The sequence below is a fragment of the Panicum virgatum genome, chromosome 1N, assembly GCF_016808335.1.
Source record: "Panicum virgatum strain AP13 chromosome 1N, P.virgatum_v5, whole genome shotgun sequence".
In the NCBI taxonomy this organism is placed as follows: Eukaryota; Viridiplantae; Streptophyta; class Magnoliopsida; order Poales; family Poaceae; genus Panicum; species Panicum virgatum.
This window is the reverse complement of record NC_053145.1, coordinates 37,050,436-37,076,194: the sequence shown is the minus strand read 5'-3', so window position 1 is coordinate 37,076,194 and position 25,759 is coordinate 37,050,436. Positions and strand designations below refer to the sequence as shown.

At 48.1% G+C, this 25,759-nt stretch overlaps 1 protein-coding gene and 1 long non-coding RNA gene across 7 annotated transcripts; one reads left to right on the top strand and one right to left on the bottom strand.

The window, feature by feature from the left end:
* Window positions 1–4,104: 4,104 nt before the first annotated feature.
* On the bottom strand, window positions 4,105–5,694 carry LOC120655741. Its single transcript, XM_039933709.1, has 3 exons — window positions 5,317–5,694; window positions 4,624–4,838; window positions 4,105–4,544 (listed from the first exon to the last, which is right to left on the bottom strand). Exons 1-3 carry the CDS (start codon window positions 5,390–5,392, stop codon window positions 4,209–4,211), a joined length of 627 nt encoding a protein of 208 aa, XP_039789643.1. The 5' UTR covers window positions 5,393–5,694; the 3' UTR covers window positions 4,105–4,208.
* Window positions 5,695–17,861: 12,167 nt separating this feature from the next.
* LOC120655742 lies at window positions 17,862–24,796 on the top strand. Of its 6 annotated transcripts, none has more exons than XR_005667713.1 (7): window positions 17,862–18,237; window positions 18,462–18,675; window positions 19,281–19,397; window positions 23,413–23,501; window positions 23,757–23,915; window positions 24,088–24,184; window positions 24,269–24,796. It is a non-coding gene; the product is annotated as an uncharacterized LOC120655742 (long non-coding RNA). The 6 variants fall into 6 exon arrangements; XR_005667711.1 differs by lacking the exon at window positions 19,281–19,397 and adding an exon at window positions 18,775–18,914; XR_005667709.1 differs by having other exon boundaries at window positions 18,775–19,397.
* Window positions 24,797–25,759: the final 963 nt, after the last annotated feature.

The following is a 25,759-nucleotide window of genomic DNA, read 5'->3' as shown; positions in this document are numbered from 1 at the left end:
GTACCGGACCAAAATATGCCCGGTACTAAAGGCCGCGGACGAATGAGCCATTTTCTACTAGTGTTATGGGTACCCCTATATATCTGAGATCTCTCCATCACACATGTAGCTTTCATGAAATTATGATCCATGTTGGGAATCATGGTCCAGTTGTCAGCCTTAATTAGGGGATGAATTCACAATGACATGTTATGAGACACATATCCATGTTGAGACACTGTACATGTCATCAAATTGGCAGAAATATATTTGAACTACATGAAATAGTAGATGACTGTATACGGTAATATATTTCCTCATTGCTGAAATAGTCAATTTTTTAAAATTTCTCAATATTCTCTAAAACGTATGCACCCATAAAATATTTGATTTCCATCTTACAAAATTGGTACAAAAAATTGTGAATAATATAGTTTCAAATAAAAAATGATGAAGACCTTATGAAAAAATGTTGAAAAAAATGGTACAACATGAGAATTGAACGTGAGACCTATTATAGGGAATAAAGCAATTAATTGAGTCACCATTGCACCACGTGCTAAGTACATTGTTGAGGTAGAATTAGAAAAAAAATAACATGAGATAGAAAAAAAATGCCTTTTGGGAGGATTGGCTCAACCCGGCTGAAGGGCCCTAACCCGCGCCCAACTAACCAAGGCATGAAAACAGATGACCATAGATACAAATTTTGGAATTTGAAAACAGCTGCGCGAGCTAAGGATTATAAGCTGGTAACGGCAACGTTGGGAGGGCAAGGCGGGACAAATCCCACCACACCTGCGCGCAGCGCGAGTAACAAATTGTAATGGACCGGATTGTAGGCCAGTGGCCCAAAGAGAGAGCAGCACGATCTTCGGAAGTTGCAAGTCTCCGGAAGCAGCCTGATCTCCTTCCGATTCTTCTGCTGATTACTCTAGTTTCCATCTATCGTTCCGCAGATTACTCCTTCGGTTGCGCGCGCCGGCCACGAGGAAGGCCGACAACGACAGGCTGCCGCCAGCGTGACACGCCCGTCCGAGCCGCAGCCGGACCACTCGTCGGCGGCACCAGCCTATCGAACACGCTCGTGTCCGACAGCCCGAGCTCCAAGCGGCCGCCAGAGCTGCTAGGTGGGCACCCTGCTCCGTAAGTATTTTGGACAATCGAGGACAAAAATGGATTCGTCGGCTCCTAGGGATGGCCATGCTCACGCCCGTTTGCCTTGGTTGCATCCAGCGCCCCCGGAACGTCGGCGCCATCTCGCCGGAACCATCGTCCATCTTTGTCTCACGGTGAGCTATAGCTTCCCACAGCGAGTTTGGCCAATAAGCTGTGCCACGAGCATGGTCTCATCTCACTGATCAGCATACTCCCTCCAGTATTGGGTAAATCGCCGCTGGTTGCTGAGAACATGACCTCGCTGCCGCTCATCGTGTCGCCTATGTCCTGCTGCGTTCCGGTCTCTCCTGCATACCAACCATGGGTGATACGGCAAAAGATGCAGCCCAGACCCGTACTCTGACGCAGGTAATTGATGCTACGACACAAGATGGAGGCCAGCCCTGTACTCCGTCTGCAACCGGCAAACAGGTTTAAAGTCTCAGATTGCAGGTAATTGATGCATCCATAATTCAGATATTAGATGCATTTGTGTGTGTTCAGTCACACCAGGATAGGTGAATTACCTCCACATTCACCACTAATGAGATGCACACTAAGTTGATGCAGATACCAATGGTACCAAGTCGAGTTCTAAAAAAACGCGAGATGGCAGTAACAATCAGGTAGGGATGGCAATGGGTCGGGTTCGGTTTGGGTGAAGTGTATGGGTACCCAAACTCGAAATCCAAACATAAAACCCGAACCCGCCCCAAACTCCAATTCAGGTTAGAATTCATCCCCAAAACTGAAACCCGTGGATACCCAAAACCCAACGGGTAGTCCAAAACCCGAATTTTGGAGCACTTGAGATCCAGGCGCTCATTGGAGGTGGGATAGTCCGAGGCCGGTGCCCGGCAAGATCGCTCGTCGGAGGCTCAGGGGTCGAGGCCAGCAAGGTTGCCGTGCGGGGCGCCTCTGTGCTTGACGGAGTTGTGCTTGCATGTGGGGCGCAGTCGGCCTCCGACCCTTCGCCGTGCAGGGGCTGGGTGTGTGGGGGGGCGTCGCCTGCGCCGCTGCACGAGCGGGCGCGCCATTGCGGCACTGCGCGAGCGGGTGGGGCGGGCGGGCTGGCCGGCGACGCCTGCGTCGCTGCTGCACTGTGTGAGTGGGTGGGGGCGGGGCGGGCTGGCGAGCAGCCTGAGCCGCCGTCCGTTGAGGGGGTGACAGAGTGTGGGAGGGAGGTGAGATATGATTTTCATGCTTATATACCTAGGGTTTCTAGGTGGGCTTCTAGTGGGCTCAATGTTTTGGGGCCCGATTGATATCCGCGGGTTAATTTTAGAATCCACCCCAAACCCTAAGTGTTTCGGGTATCCAAACCCGCAAATTCGTGGGTAAAAATCAGGATCCAAACCCGAAACCCACAAACCCGAAATCCGCGGATATCCACCCCGAACCCGCCCCGTTGCCATCCTTACAATCAGGTAACATCGATATCTAGTTCCCAGTATTTCTGTAAGTTGCCTCTATGTTTTTAGAACCATATCATCAACCAGATGTTTCCTGTAGGATGCGTCTTTTCGTTTAATACACTCACCTATGAGATTCGAAAAAGTGATACTAGATTTATCGGAAGAACGCAAGGAAGCTGTTAAGGATATTGGATTTGGGGGGTTACTCAGAATGCCAAAGATGACTATCAGGAAAGGCATGATAGTCGACATTGCAAAAACATACCAAGTAAGCAACCGAACTTTCAAAATATGTGATCAAGATGTTCCTATGTATCTAGAGGATGTCCGTGATATAGTGGGACTGGAAATTGAAGGCACTGATGTAGATGAATATCTATAAGAAATAAAGATCAGTGAAGAGAAAATGGTGCAAACTACAATGTATAGGAGGTTTGCCAATGCAAACAACAAGCTCGGGCTAAAAAGGCTGGAAGATATGATTCGTGACAAAAACACTCCAGATGTTTTTTCCGTCAAATTACCTGTGATGTGTCCAGATTAATTATGTTCAATGTTTTATTTATTTGGGCCTCGCTTAGTACCTGTGCATAACTGGAATTTGCATCAATCCTACTTCATGAGCTTCAACGAGGAGTACGAGCGCACCAAGGGCAAGGGCGAGATGGGCGTGCAGTTCGTTGTCCTAGACAAGGGTGGTGAGTTGTCACCTTTTGTCTGATGAACTCTGAAACCCGGCATCAAAAACAAACACCTGAACAATTGACGAAGTGCTAAGGTCTCACACCTATGCCCAGCGCAGACTGTGCTGCCCCCTTGGTGGCCTGCACATCCATGGATGAAAGATTCTGTCAGCAAAGCACCCAGCCTCAGGAAAAAAAAAGAGGAAATCCTTCAGGGCCAATTAAACCGATACCGTAGCATTGGTGCATTGACTAGCGCTTTCTGAGGTCAACACGGAATCTCTTATAGCGCCGGTTAAACCGCCGCGTACCTTTGAAAGCATCGGTGCATTGGTGTTGCTATTGCACAAAGACCCTGTTTTCAGTTGGATTGGACTTTCTTAAGACCGGTTAAACCAATGCATCAGCGTTTCAACCATCGATGCATTATGTCAGCAGATTCCCTGTGTCAGAGTTCCAATCGTTTCTATTTGGAATGAGAGGGATCGGTTAAACCGATGGCGCACCAGCGGTTTAACCGAGGCTTGACTTGTGTTTGAGCAAATGGTGACTCTGATAGTGCTTCAACTGACTAACTTGTGTTTGAGGAAAAGGTGACTCCGATAGTGCTTCAACATTTTCGCACAGTAACATTGCTGCATTTAGCATTGTAACCTCTCGGTTTGTTCAAAACAATAACAGATGCTTGTGGGTAAAAAATGAACTTTATCTGGGCAGTCCACCCTCATTCATGAATGTCGCAAATTTTCAAAAGATGAGGCATTCCAGAGACCTATCTATCTGCCTTGTGGCAAGCATGAGCAAGGAACATAGTATCTCTGAGAAGCAAAGTTCATACACGCACTCCAAACCTACAAAAATAAAGCTTGTGCATCTGAAACAAATAACCCAGATCTTTTTGATCGGTGCGATCAATGTGATATTGCAGCGCTTAACATAGAAATGGTTCCATCAGACACGTTACATGGATATGTCACATGACACCTAACATCAGGCCAAAAGACAAGCCAACAAGTAACATTACAAAGCCACGATAGAATAAACAACACCTACTCCCTAAACTAAACTTTTTAGACAGGAGCACCAATTGCTTATTTTTCTCCTCCAGGTCCTTGTCTTGTGCTTTTAGGACTAAAACCTTCTCTTTATTCTCGCTGGACAGCAGGTCACTGATTTGCTTCAGCTCAGCAATCTCCTCCGCTTTGCTCCTCAATTCCCAAACAGCATTACGGAGATCCAAAAATAAATTCTTCATAAATGTTGTGTGCTCGGGATCATACCACACATAGAAGCTACATTCCCCATCAGTCTATACAGCAGATAACAAAAAAAATCAGATGCTAAGTCAAATCGGACATGCACCAAAGCAAAATAAGCTAATTTCTTACCCTTGCTCGGCTGCATCTGTAGTATCTCCGACCAGAATTATCATCACTCCATGAAATCCACTGTGGTGCCTTTCTGTTGCACGCACACACCACGGTGGGCTCATAAGCTAGAGGGCCCTCTCTGTAGGGCACCGGTGGTCGTGACCTCAGGAGGCCATGGACTCCACGACTACGTGCAGCCATCCTGGAACCTTGCTTTCTCGACTCTGCCATGCCTGCAACAGAAATCAAAAGACAAAATGAATACATCCAATTAACATCTCATTGTATCTGCAGCATAGATACTTTTGATTCTAGTCAAAGTACAATTGTCACCAAAGTGTGCTTGCGGGATTTCAGCTTTGCTTTTACTAGCTACTCGTTGTACTTAGGTTACTTTTGAATTGTATCATATCAGTCCCCTGTTAACTTGCACATATCCAGAATTCCAGAGCCGGATATATAGACTAAAAAGGATGCTAGTGGTCCATAATTCAGAGTTATTATGCAAGCTATTCAGAGAAGCCGTTTAAGGATTGCTTGCAGGCTGGTGACAATCTTAAGGTCACAATCTTGTTTCCAAAGACCCAAGTCATTACTTTCGGACTGACCTGGACGCCAAGAATACTAATCCACCATAGCAGGAGGAATAAAAAAACAAAATCCACACCATGCTTTATGCTGTAACTTTTCTGTGTTTTCTTGGGGACTCACCGGCTTGTTTTGGGAAGAGAGGAACCTGCGGTGGCGTTGCCGGGCGGTGGGTCGCGGCGTTGAGGATGTCAAGCATCTTGACAACACGGTCGAGGAGGTCGACGGCGAGGCGGTCGACGGGAGGCCTGGCGAGCGCCACGGCGACGGGGCCGACGGGGAGCACAGCACGGGCGGCATCGGAGAAGAGGACAGCGGTGAGCACGGCGCGACCGGGGTCGGAGGAGAGGACGGCGTCTAGGATCTTGGAGAGGAAGTTGATGGAGACGGGGGAGAATGAGGCAGCAGCGTGGGCGGAGAGCGCCTGGAGGCGGTCGGCGACGAGGGCCTGGAGGGCTTCTCGACATCGGCCGGCGAGAACAAGGTCAACCGGAACCCTAATTTAGAGTTACATGAATATGATCATCCTTTTCTTTTTCTTCGAGAAAAATATTCGTCTCATTATAGTACTTAAATCATACATCCTAACTATACTATTCAAACCATTATTTCTATAATAATGAAATTACTATGATAGCCTTGATTGAAAAAAAACTACGGAAAAAGAATTGCCATGGATTTCTGATTCCTCTTAATTTTGGAGGCATTGGGAGGCATTACAACATCTATGGACCAACCGACCATAGACATAACTAAGTCTCCTGACACCTCCTCGTTGACGTCTCCCAACACCTTCTCTCATATGGGCCCACAAATCATAGACACATGAAATACCTCTAGACGCCTCCCAAAACTTCATTAGTTAATTGGCCTATTTATATGTTTAATTAATCTATTCATATTTTTTGCATAGGCCTGTTTCTGAAAAGATGAGATATATCAACAAATTTAAATCTGATTTTGGTGGAACCATTGTGTCCCTGGATGTGTTCAACCCTCTTTGGATCATGTACCACATCGGTAATCCAAGAGCTAAAGCCCATTCAGAAGTGTTAAAATATTTGTAATTTGTGCTTCTGTTTCGCCACTACTACAATTTTTATTTTCGGAGGCGTGCATTTTCAATTTTCGGAGGCGTTTTTCGGAAATGCCTCAGAGCTACAGTCATTGTAAATGGACCATTTTCAGAGGTGTTCTTATGCACGCCTTTGTTAATCAAATAAAAAAATAAAAAAAAAGGCGACAGGCCCGCCGAGCCCATCGGCCGCGCCGCTGCCGCCGGCTGCCTGCCGCGCCGCCGCCGCCGGTCGTTGCTCGCCGCGGATCCGGCCGCCTCTGCTCTGGCCGGCCGCTTGCCCCCGCGCTCTGCTCATGCTTTGGCCCCACGTGACCGTGCCCCCGGCCTCGGGCGGCGGGAGAGACCGGCCGGCCGTGAGGGATGGACAGGGGCAGCAGGCACGGCCCGGCCGTGCGGCCTGGGACATGGAAGAGCGCGTCAGGTCGGCGGCGCAGGTCGCCTAGCGCCGCCCACGCGGTGCCCACGCGGCGTCTGCTCAGCCGGCCGGCCGGCCTGACTGAGCGCCGAGGAACCGATCCGTCGGTGACGCCGGGGACGCACTCCCCTGCAATCGATTGCTGCTGCAGATTGGCCTCCTCCTCCCGCTCCTTGCTCCACCAGCACCGCCGCAATCCGCCGCCTCCGCGAGCTCACAGGAAAACCGAGAGCCCCGCCGACACAGCGGCACTCGCCCGAATCCGGCCGCCTCGAACCTCAGGAACCGCGCCTCTTCACCACCAGCAGCTCCCTGCTCCTCCTGTCGAGCGACACGGGCGAGGAGGCAGCGTACGCAGGCGAGGGTGCGGCATGGATCACGGGGCAGTGCTGGCGCAGCGGATCGAGGGACCGGGGGAGGGGGGAGGGGTTGCGCGGAGGGAGGGGGCGGCGGCTGAGGGAGAGGGAGAGAGGGGACAGAAATGAGTCCAAACCTAACCCTATCTATATATGTGTGTGCTTGCAATCGGGCTTTCTGGGCCAACGGGCTGGGTCTATTTTTTCTGAGGCGGGCTTTATAGCGTAAACGCCTCAGTTAATTGATTAACTGAGGCGGACACAAGAACGCATCTGTTAATAGGAAACGAACGCCTCTGTTAATCGATTAACTGAGGTGGACACAAGAACGCCTCAGTTAATAGGAAACAAACGCCTCTGTTAATGCTGGGCATTAACAGAGGCGTTTTCTTTTTGTGTACGCCTCAGAGGCCTTTTTCAAGTGCCTCGCAAAATCCAGAATTATAGTAGTGCGCTCTTCACAAAAGTTTGTACTCAGGCTTTACAATCAGATACAATAAAGTTGTGCAACTCTAATATCTAGTAGATATTACGAATAAATGCACTAAATAAGCATGGTCCACTTGATGAAGGCCCACATGTTTGACTCCAAGGTCCCCCATGTTTTATTATGGACGTGCTAGTATTTTTTTACTAGGTGATTTTCCGTGCGTTGCTGCGGGACTTGAAACATAGATAGAAGATTATTTTAGCTAAATAAAAGATTAACCACAAAATAGCACTCGTAAAGTATGAGACAATTTTTTCTTTTTCTCTCTCATTTTATTTTTTCCTATTTATTTTCTCTACCTTTTCCTTTTCTCCTTTCTTTTCTTCTTCTTTTTCTTTTTCTCCCTTTAATCCTTATCCTTGTATTTTTATCATTATATTATTCTTTGCCCACCTCTTTTCCTCCCCATCAGAAAATCATAAAAAAAAAGAGATTAAAAACCAAACACCTTGAAGATGAGCATAAACACCACCAAAGACCTTTCATCTCCTTTTTTCTAGATGCTACTCTGGTTGGGGAGCGGATGACGGGCATGGAGGTTGCAGCCCTGCAGCACGGTGGCGGCGTTACCAAAGATGAAATCAATGGTGCCCTTACCTACAGCCGTGCCGATTAGGGCAGGGCATGCCGGAGGTGGAGTGTAGTTATTTAAACTCGATGGTAGGGACGATCTTTGGGTTTCTTTGTATTGCAGTGACGGCCTTTGGTTTTCTTCAGCTCCTTTCATGTGTGTTTGTTGTGATGGAGGAATTATTTGCGCTAGAATTGATGGCTTACAATAGTGACTTGCAGTTGTGCACAAAAAATTAGTAGAAGTCATAAATAGAAGGTCCTAGTGGATGATGACGTGGATAGTTTGCATGTTAAGAGAAATAGAATTAATGACTCTTAGTGGGAACTAACTTTATAGGTTTTATAGATATACGATGGATAATCCCCTGCCTTTATTTGAAAAAAAAACTAGAGAGCTGGAGATGGAGGGTAGTCAGCAACCGTGAACCATGGGTCATTGTCGTTTTAAAATTTCTACGTTCTTAAGGCATAGTTTCTTATATTTTCTCCCTAAAATTTGATGTTTGCCAACTCCCCAAATAGGTATAGAGAATGAAAAAAAATATATCCATCTCCAACAGTTTCCCATTTTTTCTCCCTAACAATAAAAAATTGTCAACCCAAATATGCTCTTATGAATTACATAAAAAGTTTTCTAATTTACATTACACGTAATATAACTTTAGCTCCTACATAAAGGATGGTTCTGGTATGAACAAATATGTCGCATCCCGGTCTTGGATAAATTAAAGTCCACTAGTAGGCAGTAGCTCATGTGAAGGGCATGGCAATCTACGGGGGAAATAATATCAACTTGCTAGTTGAGAATGAGATTTATCAACATATAAACCTTGGTGCCAAATGCATTATTCCAACCCCGGTTAGAGCATCTCCAGCAATAGCCCTCAAATCACAGCCCTCATATAGCTTTTGAGGACTGGTCCCCATCTCATACCCTCCAAATAATACATCCAACTCCAGCAGAAGCCCTCATATTTGAACCCTCGTCTAAATCTAGAGGGGCTGGTGAGTGGGGCCCACGGATGGAGGGCTCCCTAGAGACCCAGGCTTAGGGGGTGGAGAAGGAAATTTGGAGGCCTCTCTAGTTTAGTGACTCAAGTAGAGGGCATGCTGGAGTTGTTTTTCTTTATTTCACCCTTCAAATTTGGGGTAGAGGATTTGATAGAGGATCTGCTGGAGTTGCTCTTAACCTTTTTAGTCAAAATGTGGTTGAAAGCGTAAGTAGGGCTCTGGTGACGCGAGTGCGTTTTTTGTTTACTTGCCGTGCGAGTAGGATTGACATAGATTTGGGACTAAGGTGTTACAATATATAAGCACACATGAACACATACATGAGTTAGCATAATTGAGAGTTAGCTGAATCAAACAAACATATATATAGGAAATATGATTTTAATGAGTTCCACAAAATTGTGAATTTTATTTGATCAAATAATGATTCACTGTGTTGGGAAGTTATGTATTTGGGTAACTGCTAAAACCTTAAACACCAATTTTGAACTAATCATTGCTCTCACGGAAAAAGCATAGGAATTGCTAAATTTTGTAGGAGCATGTCTTTGCTCCTTCATTGACTCTCGCTGGCTCCAAATTAAATTCAATAACTGAAGCGTTCTCATCTAACCACAGTACCACGGACAAGCACCAGCGTATGTACATGCTGTACAAGGAGGCCGAAGAAGGGAATGATGACCACCGGCGGCCTCACGAACACGACCTACAACAAATGATGTCATATTAGGAGGCTAGAGATGGACGACCAAGATTGCTCCAAATTGGTAATATAAACACTGCATTGCAACACATCGGCCAACAAGTGACACCGCCATTATTGCAACAGGACCAAAATTGGAGGTTTTCGGGTGAGGGAATTGCTCTAATTAACTTCGGGCACTAGTACAGAAAAGGGTATTTGGTCATGCACATTTGGCTCGGTGTTGTTGAGTCCAAAGCTAATGAAAGCTTCAGTCCTGGTCCAATGGCTAGGTCGGTGGCTGGTGGGGCAGGGACATTTAAACCTAGTGGTGGCTCCAACCAACCATTAATATTTTAATATACTTTTATATGTGGAACTAAATTTAAAGGTATAGTCCGCACCAAAATGCTTGACATATATACATGTTTCATCAACTAGGTTAGATTCCTTTTTGTGTGAGGAAAACAATATTATTTCGGTTTAGAGTTGAATGGGACTTCCAATGCACTGCCGGCTTGACCTACAAGAGCAAATATTATAAAAGGCTGCAAAAGGCTAAATGCTGAGATGTAGGAGAGAGAAGAGGAGAGAGAGGAGAAGCGGGCTGCAAGCTTGCAGCTAGTTTCGACACAAGAACCAAGAAATGTTGTGAGAGAGACAAGTTGGTCCTTATATTAATAGTGAATGGCTAACTACTATATGCATGGGCTGAGAGGTAGGCTGCAAGAATCCTTACAGTCAGCAGCTGGCTGAATTATTAACCTTGCTCTAATGGAGGGTACCTTTAATTTGGATGTGCCTATAACAACAATGAACTCTCATAAGTATTAAAAGTAAGGTCTATTTGTTCCACCACTTTTAGTCATTATTTAAGCCATTGAGGAAACAAACAGGGGGCTGAAAGTTGAGGGCTAAACTTTAGCCCCCATTAGCCCCTCCAAGAAGAGGCTAAAAGTGCTCCAAACCCTAAAAACGACAGCGGCTGGCCTCTCTCTCTTCCCTCAGTTCCCCTCCGCTTGTCATCGTATCCCATCCAATCCCTGCCGAGAAGAGAAGGGGGTGCCACTCCTCCCTCCCATCCCAGCAAGGATGACGCCAATGCCGGCGGTAGCCTATGAATCCGCCTCAATATTGCGAAGGCGGCGCTCCGTCTGCAGGGAGATAGAGGAGTGGAGGGATGGGAAGACAGAGAGGGCGGAGGATAGCCCTGAAACGCCACGCCGCCGGCGAAGCGCATAGAAGCAATGGAGAGACGGAGTGGCATGACGGCGTAGAGCAAGGCTTACAACCCAGCCAGCCGGTCGGCTGCGTGGCATAGCTCTGCGCTCGCTCTGCACCCGCGGCAGACTGGGAGCCAGCTTTTCCCTCCATCCGGACCCACGAACAGAGAGCAATCCGTCCGTTTCAGCCGGCGGTGTGTGAAGCGCTCACTTTCTTCTCTTTCTTCTACTCTCTCCTCCACGTAAGATTTAGCCTGCTTCCAGCCTTCTATAATACTTGCTCGTAGGGACGCTGCGATCGGAGGGATGGAGGTTCGGCAGCGTAGCGACATCATGTGGCCGGCAAAGCGCTGCGCGGCACACTGGTCCAGGAGTGGAAGGGTGGGCCAGCGACGATGAAGAGGAAGTGGGCCGCTGCTAGCACGGGGGAGGGAGCATAGGAGAGGACGGCTCGTGGTAGAGGATGGCACTGGGGGAGTGGATAGGAATAATTTATTAAGGGTAAAGAGGTCGTTTGTATACAGTTGGGCTAAAGATTAATCCATGGAAACAAATAGTAAAAACCCTCGTATGCTATACAAATTATCTTCGTATGCAAACTATGGAAACTTCAATCTGGATCATCAGATCAACATCTAAGGGGAGGGGCGCAGGGGGGTGGGAGGGAAGATTTGCAAAAGTGTGATTACCCAATCCAAGGGCGGGTCCAGATTGTAAAATTATCCCATCCCTCATGCTCCTTGGATGTTGATCCGATGGCCCAGATTGGGGTTTTTATAGTTTGCATATGAAGATGGTTTGCATAGCATACGTTGCCATAGTAAAAAGGGCTAAACTTGGAAACTTTAGCCCTCTAATTTTTAGCTCTTGGACTAAAGTTTAGCCAAAAGGAACCAAACAAGGCAAGTCACCTTGCCATGTTATGAACTTATGTGGGACATGAGCTAGAAACTGTTGTCACATAGATGGAAACTTTGTAGAAACACCATCAATTGCAGCGATTTGAGATAAAAAATCACTCACTAAACAGACAGCATCATGTTTATGAAGTCACTTTGATGGTTGATGGTGCCTTGGCAAATGTGACCACCACTAGCAAGACAATCATTCTTCTTCCACTTAATGAAAAATATGCCCGGCCGCGGTTGTGAAAAAAAAAAACTTGCTACAGCAGGCTGCTGTTTATCAATTCTTTCTAGGGATACGACAATATATAGATACTGAGGCATAATAGGTGATCTCAAATATCAGTCTTTCTGATACGCACATAGTAATAGGAAGCAATGTTTACCTAAACGGTAAACATCACGGTATTGCACGGATTATACTTTTTTATAGACACAATGATAAATATTAATATGGTAGCATCTATATATGCTTAAAAATAACTATAATAATGATAAGTTAAAAAATAAATTTAATTGAAAATTATTATTCACAGTTAGAGAATTGACCTTTAGTACCGGTCAGCAACCCCCCTCCCCCGCGGTGTTTCGATCTGGTACTAAAATTGCTCCGGGGCTTTCAAATTTGGATCCGGTGCTAAAATAGCTCCGTGCCAACTTTAGTACCAGAGTAAAAGTTAATCGGTACTAACGTGCGTGATGAAAACTCATTTTTCTAGTAGTGATTGGAGAATTTTGCATACACCTTGCGTGAATGAAATTAGAATCCTTAAACAAGACCTACGAATAATGTTCTTTCTCCTACTCACCCGTTTATTATTAGGACATTTTTTCCCATTCTATGTAGCCCATTTTGCCCGTGTACACGTTGTGTAACTCGTGTAGTATACTATTTATGACCTAAATTGCACGCTCACCCATTGTGTAACGTTTACATGGCATGTACACAGTCGTGTAGCTCGTTCAAGCGAACACTGCTAGAAAAATGTGGGTGCATCCACATGGTAAGTAGACGTGCATTATGTGAGTGTTTGTTATTGTACTATATGTTCGGGAAAAATATAGACTGTTGAAAAAGTTTGGACTGTGTGATTTCTATGTGCACAAGTGAAGTGGACTCTTTCTTATAGAAATGAATATGTAAGACCAGTCCTAACCCATAGTGTTTATGCCAGCACATAAGCAAGACACTATGTTTAGAAACTACATCTCTCAATGCATAGTTTCTTCATATGGGTCAATAATTATACTTACTCAATTATTCTCTCTCCTATCAACCAATTATATTTGTTGTTTACTTATCATGAGGACACTACTCTCTCCCAAAGCAAAATTTGGTAGTGTCTAGTGCATAGGTTCTTGTATAGAAACTCGGTTTTGCATGAGATCTAGTTTTTTCATATCTTCTCTCTCTCATTTAATATAGTGTCACATAAGCTAAACATTTTAGGTGCCAATGTAACCAATGCTATGGAAATCATCCTAGGTGGAGGGCCGGGTTGGGGGTGGCCTAATGCATGTATATATATAAATTAGTAACTCAATCGGCTGATCAGTGTGCAAATGGGTAATTCTTCCCTATGTCGACTACTGGAAATTCGAAGACATTAATTACCATAAATAACTTATTAATTATATTTCTAGAAGATTTTCGAGATATGATTTAGGCTAATCCTAGTGGGTGGTTACATTTTGTTATTTCCAAGAGTGCCACATCATCAACAAAACACAAATAAAATCAAAGATGAAACTCACTCCACAACACATTGTTTCATATTTGCTATTTTATAGGCACTCATCACATTTAATTCTAAAACTCATCAAAAGTCGGTAACTGTGCACACATGATTTCATCTAGATGAAACTCATTTCATCTATCTCCTTATTAATCTAGTGTCACTTCATCTAAAATGGTAACATAGTACCGTATTTAACGTACATGAAAAACTTCCATAAAACTTCCACAGGAAATAGGCTTGCGGACTGTAGGTAGGTCTAGAAGTTATTGAGAGACCAAACATGCGCATGCAAGATTCAGGTTATGGTTCCATGAAAACTTAGGCTTTGTTTAGATCCTAAAATTTTACACTAAAAATGTCATATCGAATGTTTGGACACATGCATGGAGTACTAAATAAAATCTATTTGCAAAACTTTTCGCACGGATGGGTTGTAAATCGCGAGACGAATCTAATGAGCCTACTTAATCCATGATTTGCAACAGTGATGCTACAGTAACCATCTGCTAATTATGAATTAATCATTGATTAATTAGGTTCATTAGATTCGTCTCGCGATTTACAACCCATCCGTGCAAAAAGTTTTGTAAATAGACTTTATTTAGTGCTCCGAAATAGTAAGATTCTCTTCCAAAAATTTACGCCCAAATATATAAACACACGCTTAGTAGGAAGTAGGAACTCAATCAATCTACTACTACATACATGGTGGTTCGAGACAAATTAAGAGTCACTCACCAGACTCACTAATTGTTGTGCACGCCATAACTTCATCACCTTGATGGGCGATTGGTGCCACGGGCAATGCCACCGCCACCAGCAGCAAGACGATGATGCTCGAAGAAAGGGCAATCTTGCTCCAGCACACGGCGGTAGCCATTCTCTCGAGTTCTGAAAACCAGCCCGTGGGCGCCTCATATATCTCACACCCTTGTAACCCACACAAGTCGTTCCTTCCTAGTGTCTTTCCTTTGTGGAAATGCAATAATTACACCCCTACTACTTAGCTAGATACTAGCTTTGTGGGTGCTAATAATTAATCCCACCCATCGATGACGACTAGCTAGCAAGCAAGAAACCACTCCAAAGTCCAAACGAGTCACAGTCTCAAGTCTTCGTTCCACTCTTGTAGTCTCGTTTGGGTGGACTCACGCACGTGGGCGGTTGCTTCCAAATTACATGTCGCAAGAAACCACTCCAGTCAATGTCTTGAGTAGTCTCCTGTCTCCGCGCGCCTCTGCCGTAAGCCACACGGTGTTCCTTTTCTCATTCAGTATTTATTCGCCGACTGATTTGAATTGTTGACGACAGCAAAAGAATTGACAACTCACTAGCCATTCACACTTCGTGATGTGGTCAATCAAAATAAGGACACGCAATTCAATAAGCCATTCACACTTCGTGATGTGGTTCGAGCAAGGCTTCAACAGCCATTAATATGTCGTCTGGATCTGATTTATTGCGATTAACGAGGGTCATTAACTCACGAACCGGGCGATGCCATCGTCTCGCGAGACGACGGCACCGGCTCGTGCTCCCAAATCGAATCGACGAACCCTCCCCGTTGTATGCATGGTTGCAGTTCGGAGATGACTTCTACGGATCTTGTGTGCGCACCTACATCGTCTTCCCCGGCCACCCGCTTGGTGCCGAGCCTGCCGGCCGCCGCACAGCCCTCCCGCCACATCTTGCTGCTTGCGCCGCTAGCTGCCGGCGGAGACCTTGCCATTGGTGCCGAGCTCGATGTGCCCACGCCATGCCCCGCAGTGCCTTGCTGCTTGCGCCGCTGCCAGTGGCAACCATGCCTTGCTGCTCTCGACGCTGCCAGTGGAAGCCTTGCTATCGCTGCTGGTGCGCCACTGCTCGGAGAGTCGAAGAGAGATGGGGAGGACCACTCACGGATGGAGAAGATGAGGATGAGAAGATACTCCCTCCGTTCTAAATTATAGGTCGTTTGATTTTTTTTCAACCTCAAGTTTGACCACTCGTTTTATTCAAAAATTTGTGCAAAATATCACTTTCTTTGTTGTGACTTACTTTATCAATATAAGTATTTCAAGAATGACTTAAATTTGATTATATTTGCACAATTTTTTTGAATAAGACGAGTGGTCAAACTTGATGTCAAAAAAAGTCAAACGACCTATAATTTGGAACGGAGGGAGTATTTTTTATATTTTTACAATATAGCCCCTAGCTATTTTGTGGAATAGTCCTTGTTAAATGCAGAAGTTACAAATAAAATCTTTAGTCATGCATGAAGAGAATGAAATTAAATATAAAACTACATTACAACCCTATTATATTATCTAGCATAGAACATATATTCTGTAGAACAAGCAACAAAATACCACATAGAGATATAATTTATACTTGATCCTCATGATATATGGGTCTATGTTTGAATTAAATGCTTTATAGACAGCATAATAGACAACCATTGTATGAGTTGTCTGTTTTATTGTCTGCGTGATTGTGTGATATATACGAAGCATTTATAGACGGCAGCTGTCTAGACCATTGTACATGCCTTAAGGGCATCTCCAACCCACATATGGCTTGCTGTCTATTTGCGTCTAGAACTCCGCACATAGACAATAGAAGAGCAACTTATACAATAGTCTGTCTTTTTATATGTCTGTAAGCTATTTATTTCATGCATGGACACAAGAAACATGGTAGATCAAGTATAAAATTGATCTTTATATTGCAACAAAATTTGTTGCATGTATGAAAGAAGGCTTTGAGATCCAAGTAAAGTAGATTTTTGTGATGATCTAAATAAAATATTGCTTTTTAGATAAATTTATACTTTTATATTAATTAAGAGGAAGAAATATAGAAAATTAAATTACTCTCCAACCTTATCCCTTCACGCGGCTCACTCTCTCAGCTCACTCGCTCTGCTCACTCTCTCTCTCTCTGCTCTCACATTCGTTGTGGAGATTTGGTTGCAGATGCGTGTCCATGGCGAGCAAGGCAGCGCGGCGCCGGCACCGGACTGCTCTCACTCTCGCTCAGCGCACTGGCCAGTTGCAAAAGGGCTGTAGTCTTCTTGACGTGCCAGCTACAGCTTCTTCAAGCATGTCCATGGCGAGCAAGGCAGCGTGGCAGGCGGCCAGCACGAACGGCGCCGGCGGGTGGCTTAGCACAGGCAGCGCCTGGCGCGTCCCCCTCCGCCCGGCGAGCAGTGCGGGGCGGCCTGCGGCGACCATCGGGGCAGGCGGCTCAGTACGGGCGGCGGCCAGCGCGGCCTCGACAGTGAAGCTCGGGGCGAGGCAGCGGTGAAGCTCGGCGCGGCCGGCTGCGAAACTCGACGCGAGGCGGCCGGTGGTGAAGCTCAGCGCAGGCGGCGAAGCTCGAGGAGACACCTCCTCCCGGCGACGCCCGAGGCGACACCTCCACGCGGTGGCATCAAATCGGGAGCGGGAGCACAGCAGATCCAGCGTCGACGCTGCTTCTCGCCGCTGCTGCTACAACGCGGGGGCCGAGCCGTCGACATGTGTTGGAGCATGCGCCCAACTGCCCAAGCCGTCGGCTGGCGAGGCGACGACGGAGCCGTCTGCTCGAGCGACAGAGGGCTCTTTTGCAAAATCTCCATCAAATCGACGGGCATTGAAGGTGCTCTAAGCGCGTGACGTTTTTTCGTCAATATGGTCACCCCCTCCCTTTGGTTAAGCGGTCGTGATTTGTCTGTTTGAATCTCGACGTGAGATCTACGTTCGTTCAGCGCCCACCCGCCCGCCCGGAAATCACGCCGCCTGCACGTCGCCCGCTCGCCTCCCCATCGCCCTTCCCCTAGCGACCCCGCCGCCTGCCCTCGACGCCGCCTTCCCCTCGCGACGCGGCGTCCAGGCCGGCGGCACATGGCTCGGTCTCCCCGCCGTTCGGCTTCCATGCGGCCAGCGGCCCCGATGCCGCCTGCCCCTCACGACCCCGCCGCCGCACCTCTCCCGGACGCCGCCGCACCCCAACGCCGTAGATCCACCTCCTTGTGCCCGCGTCAGCCGCCCTCGCGACATACCTCTCGCTCGCCCTCACGACGCAGTGCTCCAGGCCGGCGGCGCACGGCGTGGCGTCCCGGCCGCTCGGCTTATAGGCGGTCAGCGCCCCCGACGCGGCTGCCCCTCACGACCTCACCGCCCGACCCCGACGCCGCAGATCCACCTTCCTATGCCCACGTCAGCCGCCCTCGCGACACACCTCCCGCTTCCCCTTAACGGCAGCCGCAGGGGCCGCTGCCGTCCGCGCCGCCGCTGCGCCACCCCAGCATCGCCGATCCGCGCAGTCCGCACCGCCCCCAGCGCCGCCGATCCGCAACATCCACGTCGCCGCTCCCTCCCCGCCGCTGCTCTGCCCTTTGGCCGTCGCCGGCGTCACAACGGTGCTCCCGCTCCACCCCCGGCCGTTGCCTGCGTCGCCCGATCCGCACAGTATGGAGGATACTACGGTCAGGACCCGAGGGTGGGCTACTATGCCGTGCCGCAGCCCGGCCCCGGCGTACCAGGCCCGTACCGCTGCCCGGCGCCCCGGTACTCGCAGATTGCCGATGATTACCACTTGGTGGATCAGGTACGCCTGTGACTATTTGTCCTTGATGAATCTTAGCAGCAGCTACATCTCTATGCCTTCCGTTTGGAAGTTGGTTGGATCTTAGTTAGTGGCAGCACGGTGAATCTGATCGATTTGAACTCACTGCTGGCTCGCTGAGGCCTTGTCTAGATCTCGGAAGTCTCAGTATTTTACCATCTTGCACCCAAATTTGGAGACCATGATTGATTTCTCCTCCTCTGCAGTTCCTCAATCTACAATGAATTGAAATATCAAATGAGATTAAAATGCTCTGTCGCGGGTCAGTCAAATTGATGCAGCGCAAATTCAGATTGTGATGGCGGGTTAAATGGGTCATGCACACAAGTCAAATTCAGACTGATGCCCTAGCTCAAGCTGGGCTTGAATCGTTGAATCTTATTGTCGGCATTGATTTCACAAAGAGCAATGAGTGGACAGGTTAGCTCTTGTGAACTATTTGTTTGTTTTATTGCTTAATGCAATAGTTCAGTGCAATGCCTTGCCTAGCGATGCTAATGATTTATTTTCCATTATCAGGAAAATTCTTCTTTCATGGATGTAGTTTACATCACATTAGCAGCACACCAAATCCTTATGAACAGCCATCTCGATCATAGGGCAGACACTGTTAAAATTTGATTAAGACAATTTGATCCCATGCTTTGGATTCGGAGATGGTAATGGATTTTAATATTTGATTTATTACACTATCTCATAATTTCTCTACAACCTAATTCAACTGTGCACAGTATTTTTTTCAGTGTTAACACATGATCAAGATGTCTTCTGTTTTTATCCTGACGAGAGACCTTGCAATGGTTTCTCAAAAGCTCTGCGTGTCATGTGAATTTTAATTCACAGAACTAAACGAACTCAAATAAAGGACTGATAAAAATAGATTACATGTGCAGATTATTTGCCAATGAATTCGAGGTCAAATGCCCTACTTCAATGACCTATATCGTCATGCAACTTATTTATGTGTAATTTAGTTTTATTTATTAGGGCACTAAGAACCTGACATTGTTTTGACAATCTGGTAGGAAACCAATTTATCAGTGCATAAAACAACATGGTCATGAAGACGCCGAGGATAGCAAAAAATTATGAATTCCTAGTATGTGTCTTTAAGATTTTAGCTGCGGCCATCATTACTAGAGGTATCATTAGAGTTCCCTTCCCTGACAAGTTCCATTGTTTGTGATAGTGTATTCAGAACATCTTGAGCTTCTATCATCTCCTTCAAATCCTTTAATTTGATATACAATCACGTCTTAATCCTAGCTTTTCAATATATTAGAACATGATATATTTTGTTATAATCCTAGCGTTTTAGATATTCTATTTTGCTGATGCTTGTGATATATCAACGTGCCTTAAACATGTTACAAAGATAAACACTAGAGTTGTGGACAGCATGATTGGCAACCTACGCCCTACACGTGCAGCGGCCACTGATGTTGAAATGTTGTTGTCGGTACCCTCCACTCCTACTGTGCCAAGACTCGCGTAGTTATCCGTAACTATGCCCTAAGGAGCTGAGCAGCCGGACCCCTGGGTCCGCCTCCATCTCACCGGACCAACGGTCCCGGACCCGCTTCCCGCTCGGGGACGGGTCTGGTGTCACCACGTGTCCCAGAGGTGGAAATGCTTAGTACCTATGGCCGCGGACACGGACCCCCGCACGTCGGTCCGGGACCTCCACGTGTCATTCGGACTCCCGCAGATGGGTCCGGGACCTCCACGTGTCTATCCGGACCCCCGTGACCTCTCGGCTCAGCTAGCTGCTCGGGAGGGGTCCGGAGCCGCCACGTGTCACGCAGACGCGGGCGCGGACACAAGCCTTCAGCTGGAAGCTCCCTCACCCACCAGCATTAAGTGCGAGTGGTTGAGGCGTGCTCTGCTGCCGCTGGGCACGGGGCATCTTTTGTCAGTCCACACTGTGGATCGCCAGTTGCCGAGGCGGCTCGACAGTTACCAAGGTAAGCATTAAAGACTCAGCGCCGCGCGCATGTGCGACGAGTCATGATGACCAGCTACTGACTGGAGCAACAGTGCACGTTGCTACAGTGGACTGAGTCAGTAGTTCGGTGCTTCATCATGACCTCGACGCGCAGCTGCAGAGGCTAGACTCTACTCCGACAGGACAGCTCAAGACCATCCCTGGTCAGAAGCTACGCACGAAAGCCGACGACAAGATCTCCGGATTTGAGGCATTGAAGGCCAAAGTGTAGTTTATAATACATCGCCGGGTCCATATGTCGGGGCCCCGCTCAGTGTACGTGCTCCCCTTGGACATATAAAAGGGAGAGCACGCCCGCTAGAACACAGGGAGGCTCTCCAAACACACAAGCTCACGCGAACTCTCTCTCGAGAGAGAGAAGGCAATATAACACACAGTGGACGTAGGGAATTACGCTCCGGCGGCCCGAACCACTCTAATCCCGCTGTGTTCATTGTGTTCTTGAGCGAGATCAAAGTAGGACTAGCTAACCCCCGAGTACACACCCTCTGGGCTAGGGCGGGTGCCTTCCGCCACCCGGCTGTGGTTTGCAGCACCACGACATTTGGCGCGCCAGGTAGGGGTATTTAGCTGGTCACTATTCATCTCTTTCTCGTCTCCATGGTTCGTGTGGACGACGTGGAGATGACAGAGGGTGTGGCATCATCCGCGCCACACGCCTCTCACCTTCCTGCTCCAAGGGCAACCGTGCCTATGGAGCAACCACCGTCGGCGACGGCGCGCGCTGCTCACCGGCAAGAGTCAGGGCGCCCATCAAGGGCCCCCTCACAAGCTGCGAGCGGCGGAGCGACAAATCCCAGCTCGCAGCATACCTCACTCATGTGAGAAAGCCGCTCCAGCGGAAAGCCGACTCCGGTCGCACCAAGCCCGCTCCGGCGGAAAGCCGACTCTGGTCACACCATGCCCGCTCCGGCGGAAAGCCCACTCCGGTCGCACTAAGCCGACTCTGGTGGCTCTCTCCTGACGTTAAGCCGACTCCGGTCGCACCCCCGACTCTACATCTCTGTAAGTCCTACCCTTAGAGGCCCAGCAGGGAATAAAACATTTTCCTTTGTAACTAGGTAGTACTTCCGTGTGGTCCAGTCCGGTGAGCCTCCCCCGTGGAGGGGTCCGGACCTCTGCAAACCAGGTTCAGGGAAGCGTACTCACCCTCCGGGGAGGTCCGGAGCCGTGTAGCCGCTTAGCCTGGTTCCGTACCCTAAACCTACATGCTCTACCTCCCTAGGGCGAGTACCGTAGTACCTAAGACTGGGGGCCCGGAGGTCCGGACAGCTCCGGCCTCATAAACCCGTGTTCTGGCTTATATTGCACATCTCATGTACATCTAGTTATAAAGGAAAAGTTTATTCTCAGTTTGCCTCTAAGTATATTATATTCTAATTTCAATCTACGCATTCTGTTTGCGCTAACCCCCACGTGGCTTCTTACTCTTGTGCGGTGATTGTGGTCCGAATTGAGTTGGCTAGTTAGTGACTTAGCTCGAGACCCCTCATGGAAGAGAGGGGTTCGAACCCCTGGGAACCGGCAGGTTCAGGGAAGCGCACTCATTCTCCGGGGAGGTCCGGAGCCGTGTAGCCGCTTAGCCTGGTTCCGTACCCTAAGCCTGCACGCACCACCTCCTGTGAATGAGTGCCGTAGTACCTAGGACTGTGAACCTGGAGGTCCGGACTTTCTCTTAACCTAAAGGCCGGCCCCTTGAGCTCCGTTCACTGAACCTAGCTGTCTATCTCAAAGGATTACAGCCAACAGGATTTGGGACCCGTGGGCACGCTACTAAGCATCTACCTTGAGTCATGTGCAGGTCCAAACGTGATGATGCAGCAGGTGACCTAAAGGATGGACGACGCAGGACAAGACCCTTGCGGCGCGCACCGCTGGGCGCCAGAAGCAGCCAAGTTGCTCACAGTAGTGGCCCCCCCCTGCGGGTTCGTTGCCTCTCCCGAGGCGGGTCCGGGGGCCTCTGTCGGTACCCTGCAACTGGGGTACCCACTCCTATTGTGCCAAGACTCGCGTAGTTATCCGTAACTACGCCCTAAGTTGCTGAGCAGCCGGACCCCTGGGGTCCGACTCCATCTCACCGGACCAACGGTCCCGGACCCGCTTCCCGCTCGGGGACGGGTCTGGTGTCACCACGTGTCCCTAGAGGTGGAAATGCTCAGTACCTATGGCCGCGGACCCGGACCCCCGCACGTGGGTCCGGGACCTCCACGTGCCATCCGGACTCCCGCAGATGGGTCCGGGACCTCCACGTGTCTATCCGGACCCCCGTGAGCTCTCGGCTCAGCTAGCTGCTCGGGAGGGGTCCGGAGCCGCCACGTGTCACGCAGACGCGGGCGCGGACACAAGCCTTCCGCTGGAAGCTCCCTCACCCACCCGCATTAAGTGCGAGTGGTTGAGGCGTGCTCTGCTGCCGCTGGGCACGGGGCAGCTTTTGTCAGTCCACACTGTGGATCGCCAGTTGCCGAGGCGGCTCGACAGTTACCAAGGCAAGCATTAAAGACTCAGCGCCGCGCGCATGGGCGACGAGTCATGATGACCAGCTACTGACTGGAGCAACAGTGCACGTTGCTACAGTGGACTGAGTCAGTAGTTCGGCGCTTCATCATGACCTCGACGCGCAGCTGCAGAGGCTAGACTCTACTCCGACAGGACAGCTCAAGACCATCCCTGGTCAGAAGCGACGCACGAAAGCCGACGACAAGATCTCCGGATCTGAGGCATTGAAGGCCAAAGTGTAGTTTATAATACATCGCCGGGTCCACATGTCGGGGCCCCGCTCAGTGTACGTGCTCCCTTTGGACATATAAAAGGGAGAGCACGCCCGCTAGAACACAGGGAGGCTCTCCAGACACACAAGCTCACGCGAACTCTCTCTCTCGAGAGAGAAGGCAATACAACACACAGTGGACGTAGGGTATTACGCTCCGGCGGTCCGAACCACTCTAATCCCGCTGTGTTCATCGTGTTCTTGAGCGAGATCGAACTAGGACTAGCTAACCCCCGAGTACACACCCTCTGGGCTAGGGCGGGTGCCTTCCGCCACCCGGCTGTGGTTTGCAGCACCACGGCAGTTGTGCTAGATGGTCAGTTAATATTTACTACATTTTGGCCATTTAAGGCCTTGCTTATTTTTTGCACTGTTCAAATTCCAGGAACTGATGGTATTTTGCTGGGCGTGGAAACACATCGAGGGCTCTATCCTGTTGATGAGTGAGTACCGTGGGCAGAATATGTGCAGAAAGTATGTCTCTACCTATTTATAAGAATAAACTTTAGTAGAACCATCCAAAATATTTGTCTAATCAGTTCTAAATCTTCTAGGCTAGACTGTATAACCAGCCACTTAAATTCAAGAAAGTAATGTGGCATGTTGGTCACCCGATGTCCCATGAGGAATCTGTGGCATTAGCAGCGGCAAATATTATCTTTCATTGGGTACAAATAGAGGTTTTCTAATCTAGAATATTACTGATGAACCATTGTTTGCTTTTCTTAGGTTGGTTCTGCGATTAAAGTAAAAGTTGCTGCAATTGTTGTGTTCGCATTCTCAGGGAGAGCTGTTAGGTGCCCTGTATTTACTCTGAGATCAGCGACTCTCTAGACATGTTCACATCATATGAAGTAATTGAATTATTTCATGCTTATCGTTGTGCAGGTTAGTTTCTAAGTACACGCTGACAATTCCAGTTTTAGCAATTATCTTCCCGCGTGAAGGGTCTGATCCATCAAAGTGGTGTTCATATGGAACCACTCGGGTGACTAACTTGCACCTCTTGGATTTTATTGAGTTTGGTACTTACATAGTATTTTTCTTCACCATGAAGCAGGATCTGCATACTTCTGTTTGACCATTTTTGAATCACTGTCGGCAAGGCAATGTTTTGCAGTGAGAGGCGTTACCCTTTGATGGGGAGTACTGATGAGGTATGTATTAAGTAGTTATTGTTAATGTTAGAGCTATGTAAAAAAGACGTATGACTTACCAGGTCAGTTTAAACTCTTTATCAGGATGAAACTGGTGGGCTCACAAAGGAAGAGTAAGGGATAAAACTGGCACTAAACTGGCAGGGAGCGAGGTGAGGCGGCGGGCAGGACAGCGAGGGGCAGCTATTGGGCGCATGGGGGCGAGGAGCATGTAGGTGGGCAAAAGAGGCCCCTGTGGCGTGCTGCAGGCCTGCAGCACCAGGGAGCTGGCCCGCACGGACCAGCGGGAGCGGCGGCGGACCGGCCAGCCACGCCGGTCTGGGAGCAGGCACACGCGATAGGAGCGGGAGGACCGCAGCGGGGCCATGCCGGCGCTCCAGAGCCCGGGTGCGCGAGGACCCCGTGGGTGGCGGCGGCGCGTTCTACGCGCGTCCATGGTTGGCCCGGCGGCGGTACGATCCGCCCAGGCAGGGAGCCTCGCCGGCGAGTACTCCATGCATGGAGGTGGCCGGTCCTGAGGATTTGGGAGCCCGGGGCGAGGGATTATAGTTGGAGCCCTCTAAATAATAGTGATAAAAATAATAATGATAATATATATATATTTTGCAAATAGATTAGATGCATCGAAAATAGATTTATATAAAAAAATTATACATATTAGTATTATATGATATTATCGTAAAAATATATTCTGGCAACTCTAGAGGGAAAGTCATCAACTAAGATGTAAATCAATAATACCTATATATTTCTTGAAGCATGAAAATTTAAAAATAAATAGCAATCGAAATTTAAAATCTAGTGCATGCGAGAGTGCTCGAGAGTCTCCCGATGTGGCCAAGCAAAGCATGACTCGCGAGACGTCAGCACACAAACGCTAAGAGTCACGCAGAGGCCAAGCATAACACAGTCATGAAGTCGCAGCAGCAGCGGTGACATCATTTTTGAGCAGGGCCTCTAGTGTGGCCCTGTGGATGTGGATTGTGTAATCTCGTCCAATACAACTGTTAATCAATGTTAGGTACTTGCATCATAAGAAACGAGGAGATGGCATAGCATGGCGCACCCGGAGTCGTGAGGAGTCAATAGTCCCGAGGAATTTTGCGCGATGGATCATTTCATTTAGAGCAAGTATTATAAGGTGATTTAGGTGGGCTAAATAAATGTTACATCATATTTATATTGAGTTATAGGGATAGAAGTGGGCTCCAAGTTTACAGCTTATTCTCAGCCGGCTATAATCCAGACTACAGTAAATTCGGTGAGAGAATAAGAGAAGAAGGATGAATCAATTATTAATGGCACAGTCCATCTATATGGTCAACTATTATATATGATGTCTATTAAATTGGTTTAAGATGATATGGTAACAAATAGTTTGCAGCTATCTAAATTATTAATCCTGTCTAGCGCTCTAGTACTTTGATTTGGGGGCCCCAAGATTTCAACGGCCCGGGTCGGTCGTCCCCCCCCCCCGCCCGGGGCAGTAACTGAAGAGGCACAGCAGAGTCTTTTTTTTTAATTAGATCAGCCACGCAGATAGAGAAAAGAGATCTAAGATCCGAAGTGTAGGAA

Coding starts and splice junctions, on each gene's coding strand:
- LOC120655741 (XM_039933709.1), bottom strand. CDS start 5,392: ATGCTTGACATCCTCAACGCCGCGACCCACCGCCCGGCAACGCCACCG. Junction 4,839..5,316: donor TCTCTTCCCAAAACAAGCCG/GTGAGTCCCCAA, acceptor TTTCTGTTGCAG/GCATGGCAGAGTCGAGAAAG. Junction 4,545..4,623: donor ACAGATGCAGCCGAGCAAGG/GTAAGAAATTAG, acceptor TCTGCTGTATAG/ACTGATGGGGAATGTAGCTT.